We start from the raw sequence: 18,998 nt of genomic DNA, 5'->3' as shown, positions 1-18,998 counted from the left end.
AAACTGTTGTGTAAACCAAATTTTATAACGTCTATGAAATACCTTAGGGTGACTTAGTCTGCAAGTATGGAAGATCAACTGTGGTTATCTAAACATCTTGAGAGTTGATCTGCAGAAAATAGTCTCCTCCATAGAGCTACAGTTTAATCTTACAGGAGAAATTAAAAAAAAAATTTCCCATCCAAGTTCTCCGGCTCTACCCCATTGAGAAAACTCAGAAAGAGGCAGAAAGGGAAAGCCCTGGAATAATATCAGTCATTCTTGATTTTTATTACCCTTTGCTTCTGAATATGTTTACTAGATAGTTGGTTTGGGCATCTAAGAAAATTTACAGCATTCTTCAATTTAACAGAGTGATAGTCACTGGAGCACACTGGTTAGAGAAGAGCCAAAGACATACACACACATATATATTTTTAACGTCACTTACAAAATATCAGCATGAGTACACTGGAGAGTGGAAAACAAAATAGTTTCTGTCAGCATACTGCCCAATTCTACTATATAGGACTCAGATAATTCTGGACCTCAATGATTGCTTCAACTAGATTGTCTCTGTATAGTGTTCTGTGTTTTTTTTTCTTTTCCTCCAGGATTATTGCTGGGGCTCGGTGCTTGCACTATGAATCCACTGCTCCTGGAGGCCATTTTTCCCCTTTTGTTGCCCTTGTTGTTTATTGTTGTTGTTATTATTGTTGTCATTGCTGCTGGATAGGACAGAGAGAAACTGAGAGAGGACAGGAAGACAGAGAGGGAGAGAGAAAGACAGACCGGTAGACCTGCTTCACCACTTGTGAAGCAACCCCCCCTGCAGGTGGGGAGCCAGGGGCTCTAACCCAGATCCTTAAGCCAGTCCTTATGCTTCCAGCCATGTGGCCATGTGACCTTAACCCGCTGCACTACTGCCAAGCCCTCAGCATCCTTTTTTAAATCAGTAGCTCATGCTTTGTACTCACTCTAAATTTATTTCTTATTCATACTTCACCTTCTCCTAGTCAGAGATATATTTTGTTTAAAACATGTTGATTACTTCAGTTGTATTGAAGATTTTCTCAGAAAACCCCACAGCTGTATTGACAAGGAAACGGACCTAAAACCTTGCTATCTTAATTCTTGAAATTAAGCCATGGAAGTGCCTGACTCAGTGGCAATTAACATACTAAGATGAACACTCAGATCCTCCAGGGAAGAGGCACTCATAAAATATACCTGTGAAGCTTGAGAGTGACAGTTCCATAGACAGTCGCAAAACCGAGAAGACGGACCCATCTCAGGAGAATACAGCGAAATGTACTTGGCTCAAAGTACAAAATGACCACCTGTGGGATGAGAAAAGAGAGGGAAAAAGAGACCTTCAGGATCAACCAAGAACCCTCAGACTAAAAGCACTTTCTCCCAATCCAGCGTTTCACACATCAGGAGTTTGATGTAAGCACACATCTCTTTCAGGTAAACGTGAAAGTATCCTGATATTCTTGGTCCACATCAAAGAGGCACAGAGATTCCCCATTGCTCTCTAATGAAATCTCCAGGACTCTTTCATTCTAACTTTCAGGAGTTTCTGTCAAAATACTTGAAGTCTTTGGAACCTTACTTACCCAGCCTCCACCATGTTCCTAGCAGTAGCTTCCCCTGTCTGAACTCGCCCTGAGAAGACTGTTCTGCTTGGGCCTTGAAGTAAGAGAGCAATGTGTATTTATTTATCTGGCTTTATTTATTTATTTTCAGTTAGAGACAGAGAGTAGAGAGGCAGAGAGAGGAAGACAGAGAAAGAGAGAGAGAAGCTCCCTTCAATGTTGTGGGATTGAACTTGGGTTGCACAACTGACAAAGCAGCACACTATCCAAGTTAGCTATTTTGTTAGCCTTAAGTTTTAAAACTTTATTCATTTAATGGTGAGGAGAGAGAGAGAGTAAGAGAGCGAGCAAGCGAGAAACCCAGAGCAATACTGTGACATACACAGAACCAGGGATTGAACTTGGGACTTCACATATGCAAGTCCTATGCTCTTACCACTGAGCCACCTTCCCAGCCATTCTGTGTCTATTACTTCATGTAGTTCGTAGCCGATTGCCTCATTAACTCCTCAGTTCTCATGCCACTTTTTATTCAACAGTAATCAGTCAGCATAGACCACGACCCAGCCATTACATGAGATGCCATGAATACAAAGGCCAGTGAGATTGGGAAGAAACAAGTACGTGAGGAGTGACATTCATGTGGCATCAGTGACAAGTACGTGAGGAATGGCATTCATGTGGCATCAGTGACACAGTGAACATCTGAGCAGATTCAGAGGGAGTGCTAGGGAACAGGGGCCCCATTCCAGTGGCTCTGCACCAGGCCCTGTGCTCCCTCTTGTTTGTCACGTTGGGGTTGCCGGGAAGTCCTCCTACAACAGGAATTGGTTTGGCTCTGTTGAGGAAACCCTGTAAAGTGCCCACAAGTGAATGGTGTTGAAAAACAACAGAGACTGAATACTCTTCTGCTGGGGCTGTTGGCCTGAGCACATTCTGCTGTAAGCAAGGTCACCGTGGTAGAAAAATGGAGAGACACAAACAGGACTGGAGGAGAGAGGGTGGGCGCTGACATTTTTTTTTGGGGGGTATCTTTCCAAGGAAGCCTGAGTCTACAGCAGTAAAAGAGAAGAGATTCCATGCTAATTTTCTGCAAACATTTCTACTATATAAATATACTAAACTCCTAAGTTGATAGGCTTTACAGTTAATGAGATGTATATATTTTTCCCATATTTGAGAGCTATTCTATTCCCTGATCCAGCTTTCTAGTTCTATTTCCAAGCCTGACACCATCTCCCCAAACAATACCTTTAGCCCACCTGCAAGTTAACTATTGGGCTCAGGCAACAATTGGTAAAGTCATGGGCCCCTTGGAATATACCTAAAATAGACTTCCTAGCTTTTTCCAAAATGGAGAACCAAATATCATTTGCTTTATTCTTACCTTTAGGTTGGTTCCTGATTATTAAATAATGTGTTTTGCTTTATATCTTAATGCTTTTTAGCCACCAAGTTGCCGATGCTACCATGACACCAACCTGGCTTCCTTGGACGGACGACCCCACCAATGTGTCCTGGAGCGCCATCTCTCTAGAGCCCTGTCCCATTAGGGAAAGATAGAAACAGGCTGGGAGTATGGATCACCCTGCTAATGTCCATGTCCAGTGGAGAAGTAATTACAGAAGCCAGACCTTCCACCTTCTGCACCCCCATAATGATCCTGGGTCCATACTCCCAGATGGATAAATAGAAAAACTTCCAGTGGAGGTGGATGGGATGCAGAACTGTTGTGGTGGGAACTATAATCCTCTTATCCTATGGTCCTGTTGATCATTATTAAATCAATAAAAAAGTCAGGATCTTTTTATTTAGATGATTGACTCTAGTTTAGCTCTCCTCTAACTGTACCTTCATTCACCCAGTCCTTCAGGCCTTGCATACACTGTGACTTCGGACGGAACACCCTCTATGCAGTCCCACCATCACCAGCAAGCTTGCAGCCACTCGGACAGCCCAGCTGATTTTGTTTCCCTCTGAGGCTGTAACACTGGCTCTGGCAGAGTGCAGAAATCCAGAAAATACTCAGGGAGTATCTGCGGCATGTATGGTGGGTGGAGCAAGGGGAGGAATGAAGCCATAAGAACAAGGGAAAGAAGGGTTTGACTAATATGGTGAGGATGGGAAGTCAGTCATTTGTGGGGATCGAGAGGAGAAGATAATTGACTCCAGAAAACTGGGCCACTGATCACTGAGGCAAAGCATGAAAGATAATGGGTGGGTGGGGTGGCGATTTGAAGCCTGGGTGAGTGGGAGGATGATTGTATAACAAAAGAAACAGAGAAGAAGAAAGGGATGGGATTATGAAAACTCTGTCTGGTAAGCTCCACAGCCCTCTGCACCCTTTTTGCCTCAGCTCAGTCTTGGCATCTGTGACTCCCCAGATGGAAGTAGGTCTCCAGCTTCCTGGCAAACTACTGACTTGCACAGGCTTCATCACAGTCAGCAACTCTGTATTTTTAAAGACCTCCTTTGGATAGAGACAGAGAGAAACTCAGAGGAAAGTGGGGAGGGTTGGGGGGGAGACACCTGCAGCACTGTTTCACTGCTTCCGAAGCTTCACCCGTACCCCCTGCAGGAGGGCACTGGGGGCTTGTACCAGGGTCCTTGTGCAGTGAATGTATGTGCTCCACCAGATGCACCACTGCCTGGCCCCTCCTCAACTCTATTTTGATCTAATCACTTCTGTAACTCATTTGTGGAAAATGGGTGTTATTAGCTAGTCTGTAGACTGCATGGGGTAGGGGCTGCAAACTCTCTTCCCACTGTATAGCTAGTGCCCCAGGGCCTGACCAGGACAGCGGTCTGGGAAATGTATGCAGAAGGAACATGGTTTAGAAAGAAAGGGGAAGGGGACAAAGACAAGAATTGAGGATGGAAAGAAGGACATAAGCATTGTTCACTCAGGATATAGTAAGAGAAGGTGGCTGCAGGGCCTCCAGTCCAGCTCTAGGGTGCAGTGGTTAGTATAATCTATACTTCTAGCATTTGCCCTTCTTCCGTAGCCAGTCAACAGCGTCAGGTTGAAAGCTGTCAGGAGCTGCTTGTTGCTGGCTTTGAAAGTGACTGGGATCCATGTGGATTCAGTCGGCTAGGAAGGATTGTCAGTTTCCCCAATGAATGGGTACTCACGGGATGCACCACGAGAAGGTCGATCCAATCTATACTGAGGCAAATTCAAACACGGGAACAGGGCATTTCAACATATTTCAGATTTCAATATTGAAGTTTCAAAAGATTCAATATGATACATAGACAAAGTTTAGCAAACTACTGTAAAATAAACTATGCTTTTCAAGCTCCAAGGAAATGACACATTTTATAATAGACTTTAAGAGAAGAAATGGAGCAAATTTAAGTGACAGCGTGGAAGAAATTCTGAATGTTGATGATACTATGAACAGTTACCACTTTTATATATAGACAACATCTACCTAGCTTCCCCACACCCAGACCACAAAATGAGACACACACTTTATATTTATAGTTCAATATATATTTTATGGTCTTCATTTTTAAAAAAAAATATTTTTTCCTACTCTCTTCCCTGATCCAGCTTTCTGGCCCTTTTTCCAGCCATGACATCATCTCCCCAAACAATAACTTGGACCCACCTGCATATCAGATGTCAGGCTCAGGGAAAAAAAAAAACTAGTATAGTCTTTGGACTATAACTAAAATAGGACTACTATAAAATGGAGACCCCCTCCAACTCTTCATCTGAACTATTCCAGCCTTTAGGTTCATGATTAGTCAACAATTTGTTTGGCTCTATATGTTAAGTCTTTTTTCAGCCACCAGGTTCCAGATGCTAGCATGATGCTAGTTAACCAGACTTCCCTGGACAGACAACTCCACCAATGTGTCCTGGAGCCCGACTTAACCAGAACCCCAACCCACTAGGGAAAGAGAGAGAGAGGCAGGGAGTATGGATCGACCTGCCAACACCCATGCTCAGTGGGGAAGCAATTACAGAAGCCAGACCTTCCACCTTCTGCACCTCATAATAACCCTGGGTCCATACTCCCAGAGAGATGAAGAATAGGAAAGCTATCAAGGGAGGGGATGGGATACGGAGTTCTGGTGGTGGGAATTGTGTGGAGTTGTACCCCTCTTATCCTATGGTTTTTGTGTTTTTCCTTTTTATAAAAAATTATGTTTTGCTTATATTTATTTATTTATTTATTTATTATTGGACAGAGACAGAGAGAAATTAAGAGGGCAGGGGAGGATAGAGAGCGAGAGAGACATCTACAGCACTACTTCACCACTTGTGAATCCTCCCCACTGAGGGTGGGGACCAGGGGCTTGAACCAGGGTCTTTGAACACTAGTGTGGCACTCAACCAGGTACATCACCACCTGGCCCACTGTACTCATTTTTTAAAAGATAAAGACAAAAGGAGGGGAGAGACAGAGAGAGACCACAGCACCAAAGCTTCCTGGGTTGGGTCAAGTACATAGAGCAGCAAACTATCCAAGTGAGTTATTTACTTAGCCCTGCTGGTGCCTCAAGCATGAAAAACATTTCAGTGTGTTTACTCAACCAGCTTTGCCAACACCCCGCCCCCTCTGTATGTACGTTTTAAAGTCTTATTTCTCCACCACAAGGGTTTTATTTTCAGATGCTTACAAAATTCACTCAGCTGGTCTTGGTGCTTGGATATTCAAGGACTGAAGGCTTTTCTTGTCTTCTTCTTTTTTTTTTTAGTGGTGGTGTTTTGGAAATAGCTTCCCCTTCATTACAAATAAATCTGCACAGATTATCCACCCATCTCATCAAATGTGATTTTTTTTTTAGCTTGTTTTGAAATCTGCTTGATTGCCGATACTCTTTGGATACTGAACACAGCTAGTGGGGAAGACGAGCAAAAAGAATGTGAGGCCTCTCACATGTGCACAGAATAGAAGGACACATTTCAAAATAGAATGGCTGCCTCCTGAAAATATAGACCCAACTGCAGAGAGAGAACATTAACTTCTAGGATGCCTGCTTAGCAGAGGCAGGGCCCGGTGATTATGGAAAAAAAAAAAAAAAACTGTGCTTAGGAGGGAAGAGGGTCAGAAGCCAGCCTAGTCCAACACTCTTGTTTTCAGCCTGGAATTTTAAAGACTGAACCAATGGTTCACAGCTGTGTCCAACACAGAAGCCAGTTCTATTTCCCTTATTGACTCATCAAGCGTTGTTTGCTTAGTGTAACCGGTTGTGAATTAAACCATCTCTGCCTGCCTGGTGAGTGAGGAGTTGCATGCTTGGGCTTTCTGTTAGCAGGTGTGTGTAAACCATACATTTACAAAGAAAAGAGTCATGGGAACTGAAGGAATTCTGGGACTTTAACATGCTCTACCACATGCACAATTTCCATCTGCTTCTCATGACCAAAAGACCTTACAGGTCAGTGCTTCTCAGGGCTCCTGATCCCTCTCAAGTTAACGTGGTTCCAACAATTTCTGCTGACCAGGTGAAGAATGGAACTAATATCTTCACAGAGAATAGTTCATAAAGGTGAACAAAGACCTAAGATTAAAATCCACTACTTCATCTCCCCAGGTGTGATATGTTCTGAGTAGGAGGCTGAAGAGGAGACACTGAGGCAGAGTCATGTATATCAAAGTGCTTTACACTGGACCCTGCATGGATCCAAACCCTCGGGTGTGTTCTAAAAAGACCCTCCCCCATACTAGCTGGGCTAGTATGGTGGTGCCTTTTCTGGGGTGCGTACTCTCTGGGTTGGAGAGATAGCGACTGGAGCCAGCCTGGGCTGCTACTCACTCAGCGATGCGAGAGAGATGACCCAGGGACAGAGATGGTGGTGGTGAAGCAATTCAGTTCTTTATTGATCAGAGAGCCAAGGCTTTTAAGAGTTGGACCCGGAAGTGGCAAGTCTGAAACGGAAACAGCTTGACATGGTTTGGAAAGGGGCAGAGAAAGGCAAAAGGGCTTGGGAAAGGTAGGAACTTCCCTAACAACTGTTGCGAGGGTTTTAACTGGTAGGATTAATAATACCCTGCAGGCAGGGAAGGTCTTGAGGGTAGAAAAAAGATAGATCAAAGGAATGGAATGGGTGGGAATCTTTCAGGCAAAACAATGATTATGTAGATAATAAGGGAGCAGGCCATAGTATCAGGAATGCAGGGTTGTTGCTGAGGACTTATTCTGATGCAGGCTCCGCCCCCAGGTTTTTCTATGCTCCGCTAAATCCTAGAGTGCCCCCTTTCAACCAATCTTGGCTCCGCCCCCAGGTTTTTCTATGCCCCGCTAAATCCTAGAGTGCCCCCTTTCAACCAATCCTGGCCCTACACGTCACCCCTGGTTGTCGCCCAATAAAAAGCCCCCTCACCCCTCCCTTCTCTCTCTCTGGGCTCTAGGCTCTCCCTCTCTGAGGTCTCGCTCCCTGCTCTCCCCCCGTGGTCGGCCATTGCTGGCTGGTTCCACGTGGTCTGAACCAAACCTCCCCCCCCATCCTATAATAAAGATCTGTGTACCCCTTTGCTCTGGACGTCCGCTCTCTTCTCCGCGGTGCAGACCGACACCAGACCGCCTCAACAACACAGGGTGCTTTGTGAGGCACGGAGTCTGATAAGACGAGGCAAACCTTGGGGGATTGTGTCCCTCCTCACTCGACCTCTCAGTAGAGAGAGAGAGACTGGCAGGATGGATACCCCCTCAAGTTAAACCCTGCCAAACTCAACAACATCCTCACAATTTCCCTACAACTGACGTGAGATATGGTTCTCTACACAGGGAATGTCACAAGTGAAAGTCTATATCCTACTGAAAAGCCTCAATATTGTTTCTACTCACTGCTTGGTAGGTGACACTGAAGTAAGACACATCTTCGTGGGACTATCACTGTAATCTTATAGTCTTACAACCTACTACTAATCACAAATGAAAAAAGACAATTTTTTTTAAGTAAACATGTACATTATTCTCTGAGCCAGAATAAAATCTGAAAACCCACAGCTATCTTTAAAAGATATCTCAGGGGGCTGGGCAATGGTATAACTAGTACATGTGAGGGGCCAGGTGGTGGCGCGGCGCACCTGGTTGAGTGCACATGTTGTAATGTGCAAGGACCCGGGTTTGAGTCCCTAACCCCCACCTGCAGGGGAAAGGAAAGCTTTGTGAGTGGTGAAGCAGTGTGGCAGGTTTCTCTCTCCATTTCTATCTCCCCCTTTCCTCTCAATTTCTGGCTGTCTCTATCCAATAAATATGCAAATACCTGTGTCCATTTCCCCTTTGAATGATCCCACTCACCAAGCGCCACTTTAAAGTGGCAATTCTCACAATTTAAACAGAATTAGGTTGAACACAGTGGACATTAAGAGAAACAGCTACAATTTCTAATTTCTGTTCTAATCACATCCTCTTCCAATTAGGGAGCAAAATTGACAGTAATTATCCACGTTTTATTTAGCTTTCCATTAAAAACATTGATTATCATTTTGTGTTTTTGGTAATGACACACTCTTAAGATTTCTTTATGGATATAAAAGTTATTCCAGAAGTAAAATAAATGTTGCTCTCAAGCAAAGGTCTGCTTTTTAATAGTCCTGTTAGTAGGTGTTCTTGATTAGTATAAAACCAAAAAGATTATTTGTACAATTTTGAAGAACAAAATAAGATGTTTTTTTGTTTGTTTATAGTTTTTATTTCATTATCATTCTGTGACAAATTTATTCAGATTATTGTTAGATTTCCTTAATGTGAGCTGACTGCCTGCCTAAAAATCAAACAGAAATAGTCACCTCCAAAGTCTTATTTTCTGAACTTCGGCATGATTCAAACGAAAGGGGAAAACTAATAAGATTTGCGTCTCTCCTAGGTTGTGACTCTAGGCAACATACTCCAGGTCTTTAAATGAGCAGAGAAATGTTATGAGCTATCAACCATGGACCCCAGTCTCAAATATGTACACCCTACAAGAATGATGTGCAGATCGCAAGAGAGGCTGACTGTTCATCTCCCAGGACTAAGAAGCACCACAACTCAAACCAAAATCTCTTTCCTGGCCCCTGTAGCCTTCCCAGCTGCACTCTGTTGTCAACCACTACCAAATGTCATGCATATTCTCCCAGACACTGAGAAGTACATACTTAGGCAGCAATCCTGACTCTGCAATCAGTGCTCCTGTAGAGTTCTCATACACTCACTTCATCCTCACACTTCACTACTGGGGAGTATAGAAAGTGTTCACATGACAGATTCGAGACCTGGGGTGTGGGCTTCTGGCATGCTCCCATATGCCCAGTCACTGTGCTCTTTCCACTTCCCATAGCGTCTTGTCTAGGCAAAGCCATATATGCACACAAACTCAGTCAGTGGTTGGTTTTTTTTTTTTCTTTTTGTGGAAAGTGCAGGTGATATGAGATTTAACCTCTTAATTTTTAGGTACACAATTCAAGGCTCTTACTCATAGGGCCAGTGTTGCATTTTCACTTATTTTACATGACTGAAAATTCATTATCTTTGTCTTAATATTTTCTTCTTTCCCTTCTCACCTTTACTGAGATGCACCATTCTATGCTCTGCTCATATGTACCTGACTATTTTTCAATTCCAGATCATTCAGGGTTCATGCTAAATCTTTCAGGGCTTTGGTTCTACAAGGAGACCTGAGTCCTATAGGCTCATTCATGAGGTCACCAAAGGCAATGCCTTCTTCTTTGACACTCTCACTAGCATCCTGTCAGAACACATTCCTTTTCCTTGCCATGTTTCTTTCAGTGGATAATCAATTGTTGAGTTGTTGGAAAACTCATGGTATATTTTTTCCCATGGTTTTCTAGGCAAAAAAAACGTGTCAACTCAATAGTTCCACATCTTGGCTATCTGTGCTCTCGGCAGGGATGGAATGGGAATTCCTATGTCACTGAGACCCCCAGATTTCAGTACTTTGGGATATAAGCCTGGAGGTGCCATACTGGACCCCTGTGCTAATTGTAGTTTTAAAATTTAGAGGGAACTCCAAATGGTTTTTCCATAGTGTCTCCATCAGTTTACATTCTCTGGTAGATTTAAAAAACACATTGTATTTTAAAGACATCTTCAATGAAAGGAATCCAATTATAAAAAAGACTAAGGCAAGTATAAACCTATGGGACTACATCAAATTAAAATGCTTCTGCACAGCAAAAGAAACCACTACCCAAACCAAGAGACCCCTCACAGAATGGCAGAAGATCTTTACATGCCATACATCAGAAAAGAGTTTAATACCAAAATACATAAAGAGCTTGCCAAACTCAACCACAAGAAAACAAATGGCCTCATCCAAAAATGGGGAGAGGTCATGGACAGAATATTCACCTCAGAAGAAATCCAAAAGGCTTAGAAACTCATGAAAAAATGCTCCAAGTCTCTGATTGTCAGAGAAATGCAAATAAAGACAACAATGAGATACCATTTCACTCTTGTGAGAATATCACATATCAGAAAAGGTAACAGCAACAAATGCTGGAGAGATTGTGAGGTCAAAGGAGCCCTCCTGTGCTGCTGGTGGGAATGTCAATTGGTCCAACCTCTGTGGAGAACAGTCTGGAGAACTCTCTGAAAGCTAGAAAAGGACCTACCCTATGATCCTGCAATTCCTCTCCTGGGGATAGATGCTAAGGAACCCAACACATCCATCCAAAAAGATCTGTGTACACATGTGTTCTTAGCAGCACAATTTGTAATAGCCAAAACCTGGAAGCAACCCAGGTGTCCAACAACAGATGAGTGGCTGAGCAAGTTGTGGTATATATACGTAATGGAATACTACTCAGCTATTTAAAAACGGTAACTTTACTGTTTTCAGCCAATCTTGGATGAAGCTTGAAAAATTCATGTTAAGTGAAGTAAGTCAGAAACAGAAGGATGAATATAGGATGGTCTCACTTACAGGCAGAAATTGAAAAACAAGATCAGAAAAGAAAACACAAGTAGAACCTGAACTGGAATTGGCATATTGCACCAAAGTAAAAGACTCTGGGTTGGTTGGGGAAGGGGGGGGGAAAGTACAGGTCCAAAGAGGATGACAGAGGACCTAGTGGGGGTTGTATTGTTATATGGAAAACTGGGAAATGTTATGCTTATACAAACTATTGTATTTACTGTCGAATGTAAAACAGTAATTCCCCAATAAAGAAATTAAAAAAATAATAAAGATTAAGTAGAAAAAAAAACACTTTGTGAGTTCATGTCAAACCCTGAGATCTTCCCGAACCCCATTCTACCCAGGGGCTCTGCTGCATGAGTGATGGGAAGTGAGTGATGGATCATGGATGGGCTGTGTGAACACTCACAGCTGTGAATATAGCACTAATCATTTTTCTACAGTTTTCAAACAAGATGTCAATATCTTTATTGTAATGCATTTTCAAACAAAATTCTGTGAATGACAGAAGAAAAACAAACCATAGTACCCAGTCAAGTGACTATCAGATAGACCCCCCCCCCCCCAGCAGTGGGCCTTAAGAGTTTAGAGAATGCCAGAGGAGATGGAACAAAATCTGAGAACACCCAGTGGGTTATATGTTTCTAGAAATAATTTCATTAAACTGTATCAGGAGTAGTCACTGTATATAGAATCCCATTCTTAAGATAAAAAAAAATTAATTACTGGTGCTCATTAGATGGAGAGAGAAACTGAGTCTCAGAAATAAATATGCTTGAGACGATAAGGTTAAAATGGAGAAGCCAAAATGTGAAGCCAGGCTGTGGCTCAATGTTCCCTCTCCCCAAGCGGCATCTCTCCACCTCTAACCTTGGAGCTCTATCCTCAGCTAAAAATTACTAAAGATCTAATTGCTGAAAAAAAAAGTGCCTACAAGGATATGCCATCTTACTCAACACAGAATAAAGCTGGTCTTTGGAGCAGAGTGATGATTCACCTGGTAGAGTGCACATATGACCATGTTCCAGGATCCAAGTTCAAACTCCTGATCCCCACTGGGAGGGAGGATTTGTGAGTGATGGAACAGGGTTGTGGGTATCTCTCTTTCTGCCTCTGTTTCTCATTAGAAGTGGGTAGGTGACAATTGTGAGGAAGTTGTCTCCCAGTCTCTGTCCTCTAGATGATAAAGTTTAACTTGAGCACAGTCACAGCAAATCGTTCACACAGTGTCTGACAATTTTCACTCCACAGCAGTGAAGTTCCTGTGACAGAAACCCCAAAGCCTAATGTGCTTACTCTCTGGCCCATTACAGGAAAAACTTACTGAACTTTCTAAGGAGAATAAATGAACTCTCACATTTAATCTTACTGCTGATGAAGAGAAAAAAAAAATCAGTCCAAGTCTGAAGACTGTGTGCATTCAACTATACTCCTGGAAGTGTAAAACATGACTTGCTCCCCCCCCCCAGCCCCCCAGAACATTCTGTCATTTTTGTTTTCATTGTTTAAAACTAGACATGGCATTTCCACTTGTCTCCATGTTGAAAGAGCAGTTAGTAACTTCCATTGAAAAGATTCAAATTCTTGGGGGCCACGTAGGAGGTGGCACACCTGGTTGAGTACACGTGTTACAGTGTGCAAGGGCCCAGGTTCAAGCCCCTGGTCCCCACCTGAAGAGGGAAAGCTTCACACGTGGTGAAGCAGGGCTGCAGGTGTCTCTCTGTCTCTCTCCCTTTCTACTACTCCCTTCCCTCTCAATTTCTCTCTGTCTCTATCCAACCATAAATAAATAAAATTTAAAGAAAAAAGACCACACACTATAGTGTGCAAAGATGCAGGTTCAAGCCACTGGCCCCTACCTGCAGGGGGAAAGCTTCACGAGTGGTGAAGTAGAGCTGCAGGTACCTCTGTCTCTCTCTCTACCTCTCTCTCCCCTCTCAATTTCTCTGTTTCTATCAAATAATAAATAAATAAATAAATTTTTTTTTTAAAAAAGAAAAGAATCAAATAGAGTTAAGTTCAAACACATGGCAAATAGAATAATGGTTATCCATAAACCAGAATTTATTTTCCTAATCTTGTAAAATTAGCACTTATGAAAATTTCATTCATTCTTTTTATAGTACAATTTACAAATGCCACCAAACGGATTATTTCAGTATCATCTCTCTTCTTTTAATTTCCACTTGAATTCTATGCTAAAGAGACCCTGAAAACTATGAATAAGATATTAGCAAATTAATTGCACTCAATGAACTATTTTAAAAGTAAACAAGAATTGGAAAGCCTTTTCTTGGAAATTAAAACATGGTTTCAGTACTTTCAACAAATACAGAGTGTTTGTTAAAGAATCAGTGGGTTTCAGAATCCAAAAGCAATGTAGAATACTGAGAGCGAAATTCCCTTAATTATTCAATTTAATGAGTATAAATGTTGAAGTGGGAGAATGAATTCATGACAATTATTCCAAAGTGACAGAGTACCAGAAACGATTTAAACAGTAAAATACAGCATACAAGATCATTCACAGTTGCTTTTAAAACTACGAAAAAATGTTTAATTCTGTCTAACAATCTTTGCAAATGTTTACCTTAACATGTGAGAGTAAACATTTATCAGAGATTGTTATTTGCATTACTTTCACCAAAAGGAATTCAGAAACAGAGTGGAAATATTTATTTTCTAAATTGTGACAGCTTACTTACAAGTAATTGGGTTTGCTGAGGAATGGTGAGACATTTAGATCATTTGTAATCTCTGAAATCCTAAGTGGAGCTACTATTTTTGTTCTAATTGTAGTCAATTTTTCATTTAGGCACTTGGAATTCTGGCTGAAACTCTGGAATCAAATGCTGCCCACAAGGATACGTTCAAATGGCCCATTTGACTTGAAGGGCTGATGATGACATACAGTGGTGTAGAAGACATCTACAACTCCTGCTACAGGTAATACATATCTCATTCTGAAATCCTCTTAGTTAAAACTTCACTTTAAGCTGGGGCAAGCGATTCAGTGGTAGAACAAAGAATTTGTATGCATATTTGATCCTGGTACCACCAATGCTAGAGCATGCTGAAGTTCTCTCTCTCTCTCTCTCTCTGTCTCTGTCTCTCTCTCTCCCCCTCCCTCCTTCCCCTTACTTTCTCACATTTGATAGTGCTAGTTGAGGAAATAAGATATGTGTTATGCTTAGCTGGTATTACATGCTGACTTCCATTTTGGCATTCTGTGAAAAAGCTTCAAAAGGATTTTTTTCCCTTGTTTAAAAAATGTCAACTTCTCTGAAAATTCATCACAAAAATCACAGCTGCCTTCTTACAATTTAGGATTCCAGTACATACAAATAAAAAGAGATAATAGCATCTTTCAATGTACAAAGTGAAAGGACTGAACTTGATAAGCCCAGAGCTACTTCTTCACAAGTCTGAATGTGTTAACCACAAATGGGTTGAACCACTGAATTCTGTGCTAACTTGTTGAACAAAAATAAATTCAAATTGTCTTGCCCCTCAAATGGTCTTCAGAATCTCTGATAATAAATGTGGCCCTTGGATAGAAATTAGGACGATGGGCCTTGGGAACTTGAACAACACCATTAATAAGATTTAAACCAAAAACAAGACACTAACTTTCAATCTGGTACATGAACAATTAACACCATGTTCTTACCTTGTTTTTTTGGCCAGAAATTGAATCCTGTTCTTAATGTAGCAATTATGTACCATTTGCTGGCCATTACTTAGAGATGCCAAGAGTAAACATCTATCTAATGTTACTTCATTCTTTTCTTGTATTTATTGGGATAATAATTTCCCCTTTTTGGAACCTTGAAAAGATTCATATTTATTGAATATATACACGCACATGTATAAAATATTAAATTCTCAATATTAAACCATCCGTGCACTTTTGAAATAAACCATCACTGGTCAAAATGGATGGTGCTTTGTAAGGCACAGACTTTTCTGTTTCTTTAATATATGTTGTCAATAAGCTATATTAAAAATTTATCTGTTCTTGAGTAAATTCTTTCTGCCTAATATTATTCTTGCATTATGATTATGCATGCCTTTTACATTTGATGAGAAGAAAGTCCTTTTTTTCCCTCCTATTCTGACAGGACAGAGAAAAATTGAAAATGGGGTGGGGAGATGAAGAGGGAGAGAGAAAGACAGACATCTGCAAACTTGCTTTACTATTCAATAAAACACCCATAAAGCACCCACTCTGCAGGTGTGGAGTGGGGTCTCGAACCCTGCTACTATATATATACTTAAACTTAACCAACCGTGTGTGCCACTGCCCAGCCCTGAAGAAAAGTTTTTTAATTTTGAAAAACATTTTTATTTATTTTGTATAGAGACAGAGTAATTGAGAGGGAAGGGAGAGGGAGAGGAGGAAGAGAGGGAGAGGAAAAGGGAGAGGGGGAGAGAGACAGAGCTACAACACTGCTTCATTGCTTATGAAGTTTCCCCTCTGTGGGTAGTAGAGACCGGGTCTTGAACTAGAGTCCTTCCCCACTATAATGTGTGTCCTCAGCCAGGTGTGCCACCATCTGACCCTGAAAAGTCTTTTATTCAGTTGACAACTATTAAAATTAAATACTCATTGAATATGTGAGACATTATCTCGAAGGAAGTACATATGAGCAACTGTTTGGATCACTCTTTTCATTTCTTTAGAGATTGAACAGTTACTCAAGCTTTTCTACCTGAATTTGGGCAAGGAACTAAGCATGACCTTTGAATTGTGGTTCTTCCACCTGCCTCCAGCCCTAAGTGGCCTTTCTGAAGGGCTGTGGAAGGGGAGAAGTCATGTAAGGAGAGTACAAGGACCAGCCGTGAGAAGTGAAGCCCGTGCCTGATGGCTTTGTAACACCCAGTGCAGCTGGCACATCTTTCCAACAAACAAGCAAAGGCTTTGAAAAGATGCCCTTTGATAAGCAGAAGTTTTTAATTTTCATAGATTTCAGCTTTTCCACTTTTTCCCTTCATGTTCAGTGATTCTCTGCATCATCTCAAAGAAACTGCTAGGTCTATGGCCATACCCCCTTGACTAAGCCCAATCTTGTCAAAAACAAGCAAAAACCAACCAACCGAACAAAAACCCTGCTAGTTACCCCCCAAATTGTCATTACTTGCCTTTCTACTTTTACCCAGTTGTTTCAGCATTACTTATTGAAAAGACTTTATTTTCCTTGCTGAATTACCCTGAAACCTTATATGTGTGGTGCTGTTTCTGACAACTTAATTTTGACTGATCGATCTATTTATCTACCCCTAGTCCAATTAACACTGCATCGTGACCTGTAGATTTACAGTAACTCTTGAAATCTGATCATCTGAGCCCTCTAGCTGTATTGATTTGGCTAGTCTAATTTGCTTCTTCATATAAATTTTAGAATCATCTTGTCAACATAAGCCTACTGGGGCTTTGATTACAACTGCAATGATTCTATGGATCAATTTGAAGAAAACTGACACCATTGATTTCATGAACAGTCCTTCCTTTCCTGGGCTGCCTTTCTTCCTTCCTTACTCTTTCTCTCTTTCTTTTCTTCTTTCTTTCCCTTTTCCCTCTTTCTCTCTCTTTCTTTCTTTCTTTCTTTCTTTCTTTCTTTCTTTCTTTCTGTTTTTTCATTAGCCACATTCTGTCGTTTTCAGTGTAGGTCCTGCACATCATTTTTATTTTTATTTTGGCCTCCAAGGTTATTGCAGGGGCTCGGTGCCTGCACTACAAATCCACTGCTCCTTTTTTTCCCATCTTTTTTCCATTGTTGTTATTGTTGTTGTTAGATAGGACACAGAGCAATCGAGAGAGGAGGGGTAGATAGAGAGGGAGAGATAAAGATAGACACCTACAAACTTGCTTCATCTCTTGTGAAGCGACACTACCCCCCCAAACACACACACAGGTGGGGATCTGGGGACTTGAACCGGAACCTTTCATAGTCCTTGCACTTAGTACTATGTGTGATTAACCCAGGGATCTACCGCCTGGCCCCCACCTGCACGTTGTTTTTACACATTTGTTCCTTAGTATTGGGTTGCTGGAAAAGTCATGACGTTTTTCTGGTGTTTTTTTTTTTCATGTAAAAATGCATCATGATTTTTCCAACAACCTGATATTTAGGTTTTCTCTGCCACAGCAATGTAATTATTTCATTTGTATTTGTGACTACATAAAATTTGATTTATAAAATACACACTTATATTTTGAAAGTCAATCCAGGGGCCAGACAGTGGTGCACTTGGTTGAGCATAGGTGTTATAATGTGCTAGGATCTGAGCTCAAGCTCCCTGTTCCCACCTGCGGGGGGTAGGGGGGTGGGGAGTTTCATGGGTAGTGAAACAGTGCTGCAGATGTCTCTCTCCCTCTCTATCTCTACTTTCCCTATTGCTTTATCTCTGTCTCTATCCAGTAAATCATACATAAATAAAATATATATTTTTAACCTCACCCTCCCAAATCAAGCCAGTTTGACTCTGGGCCCTCTTTTTCCTTGGTTGCCTCAATGTTCAGTAACTGATACCTCCTCCCCACATTTGTCTGTTTGTCTCTGTAGATGGCAATGGTTCCTGGAATGCGTGCTGACAACAGTTTTCGTATGGGAGATGATCAGTATGTTTTCTGCCACTGTTTTCACACCACCAGCAAGATGCTATTACTTCTGCTAAATTCATCTAACTCATTTAACGGAGCCTTGAAAGTTCCTCTAAACACCTACATTTTCCTGGAATATTATCGCCTTGCTATGATTTACATGACATGCTAAAATATGTAAAAGGAAGAGGTTTACAACAAGTCAATTTTAGTGAAGTTAAAAGAAAAGGCTTGGGGTTGGGAGATGGCTCACTTGGTAAAGGGCACACTTTGCTGGGCACAAACACCTGGGTTTGAGCACCCCTTCCCCACCACTGCATAGAGAGCACCCAGCATGTCAGGTACTGCAGTGCCTTTCCTTCTCTCTCCCCTTCTCTCCTGTTTCTACCTTAAATTTTAAAAGGAGAGGGAAGAAGAAGAGACTATTGGGAATGGTAGAATCACCCAGGTGCAATGTCTTGGCATGTTCTTTCCTCAAAAAAAAAAAAAAAAAAAAAGGACTAAGTCTCCTTTTTAGGATACATAGTTAGACCTGGGCTGCAGATGCACTAAGCCAGTGGTTCTGAACCAGAGGCCATCATGCACCATGTGGCACTCAGAAATGTCTGGAGACACTTCCCGTTGTCACAGCTGGGGAGATGGTGCTTCTGGCAACTGGGACTGTTAAGCATGGTACAGTTCAGAGAACAGCCCCTCTCACTTCTAGTAAAGAATGATCTAGCTTCAGAAGGCCAAAGCTGACATTCCGTGGACTAAGTCAATCAATAGCTTTTTATGTATAGACCTTACCAACGAGTAACTGCTTTTGAAAAAGGAAGAAAGAAAGAAAAGAAAAGAAAAGAAGAGAAAAGGAAAGGAAAGGAAAGGAAAGGAAAGGAAAGGAAAGGAAAGGAAAGGAAAGGAAAGGAAATCCCTAACAGATAAGTAAGAAAATGAA

At 41.6% G+C, this 18,998-nt stretch overlaps 1 protein-coding gene across 1 annotated transcript in view; it reads right to left on the bottom strand.

Annotated features, from left to right (window-relative positions):
- The window catches only part of GPR158 (G protein-coupled receptor 158), a 351,987-nt gene that overhangs the window by 45,571 nt on the left and 287,418 nt on the right, over positions 1-18,998 (bottom strand). Inside the window, exon 6 of the mRNA XM_007526494.3 lies at positions 1,210-1,319. Coding sequence (XP_007526556.2) covers positions 1,210-1,319 — 110 coding nt within the window. The remainder of the gene's footprint in view (positions 1-1,209; positions 1,320-18,998) is intronic.

Source organism: Erinaceus europaeus, chromosome 6 (genome assembly GCF_950295315.1).
Source record: "Erinaceus europaeus chromosome 6, mEriEur2.1, whole genome shotgun sequence".
Taxonomy (NCBI): domain Eukaryota; kingdom Metazoa; phylum Chordata; class Mammalia; order Eulipotyphla; family Erinaceidae; genus Erinaceus; species Erinaceus europaeus.
The sequence above is the reverse complement of the archived record's forward strand: the minus strand, read 5'-3'. Positions and strand labels throughout refer to the sequence as shown.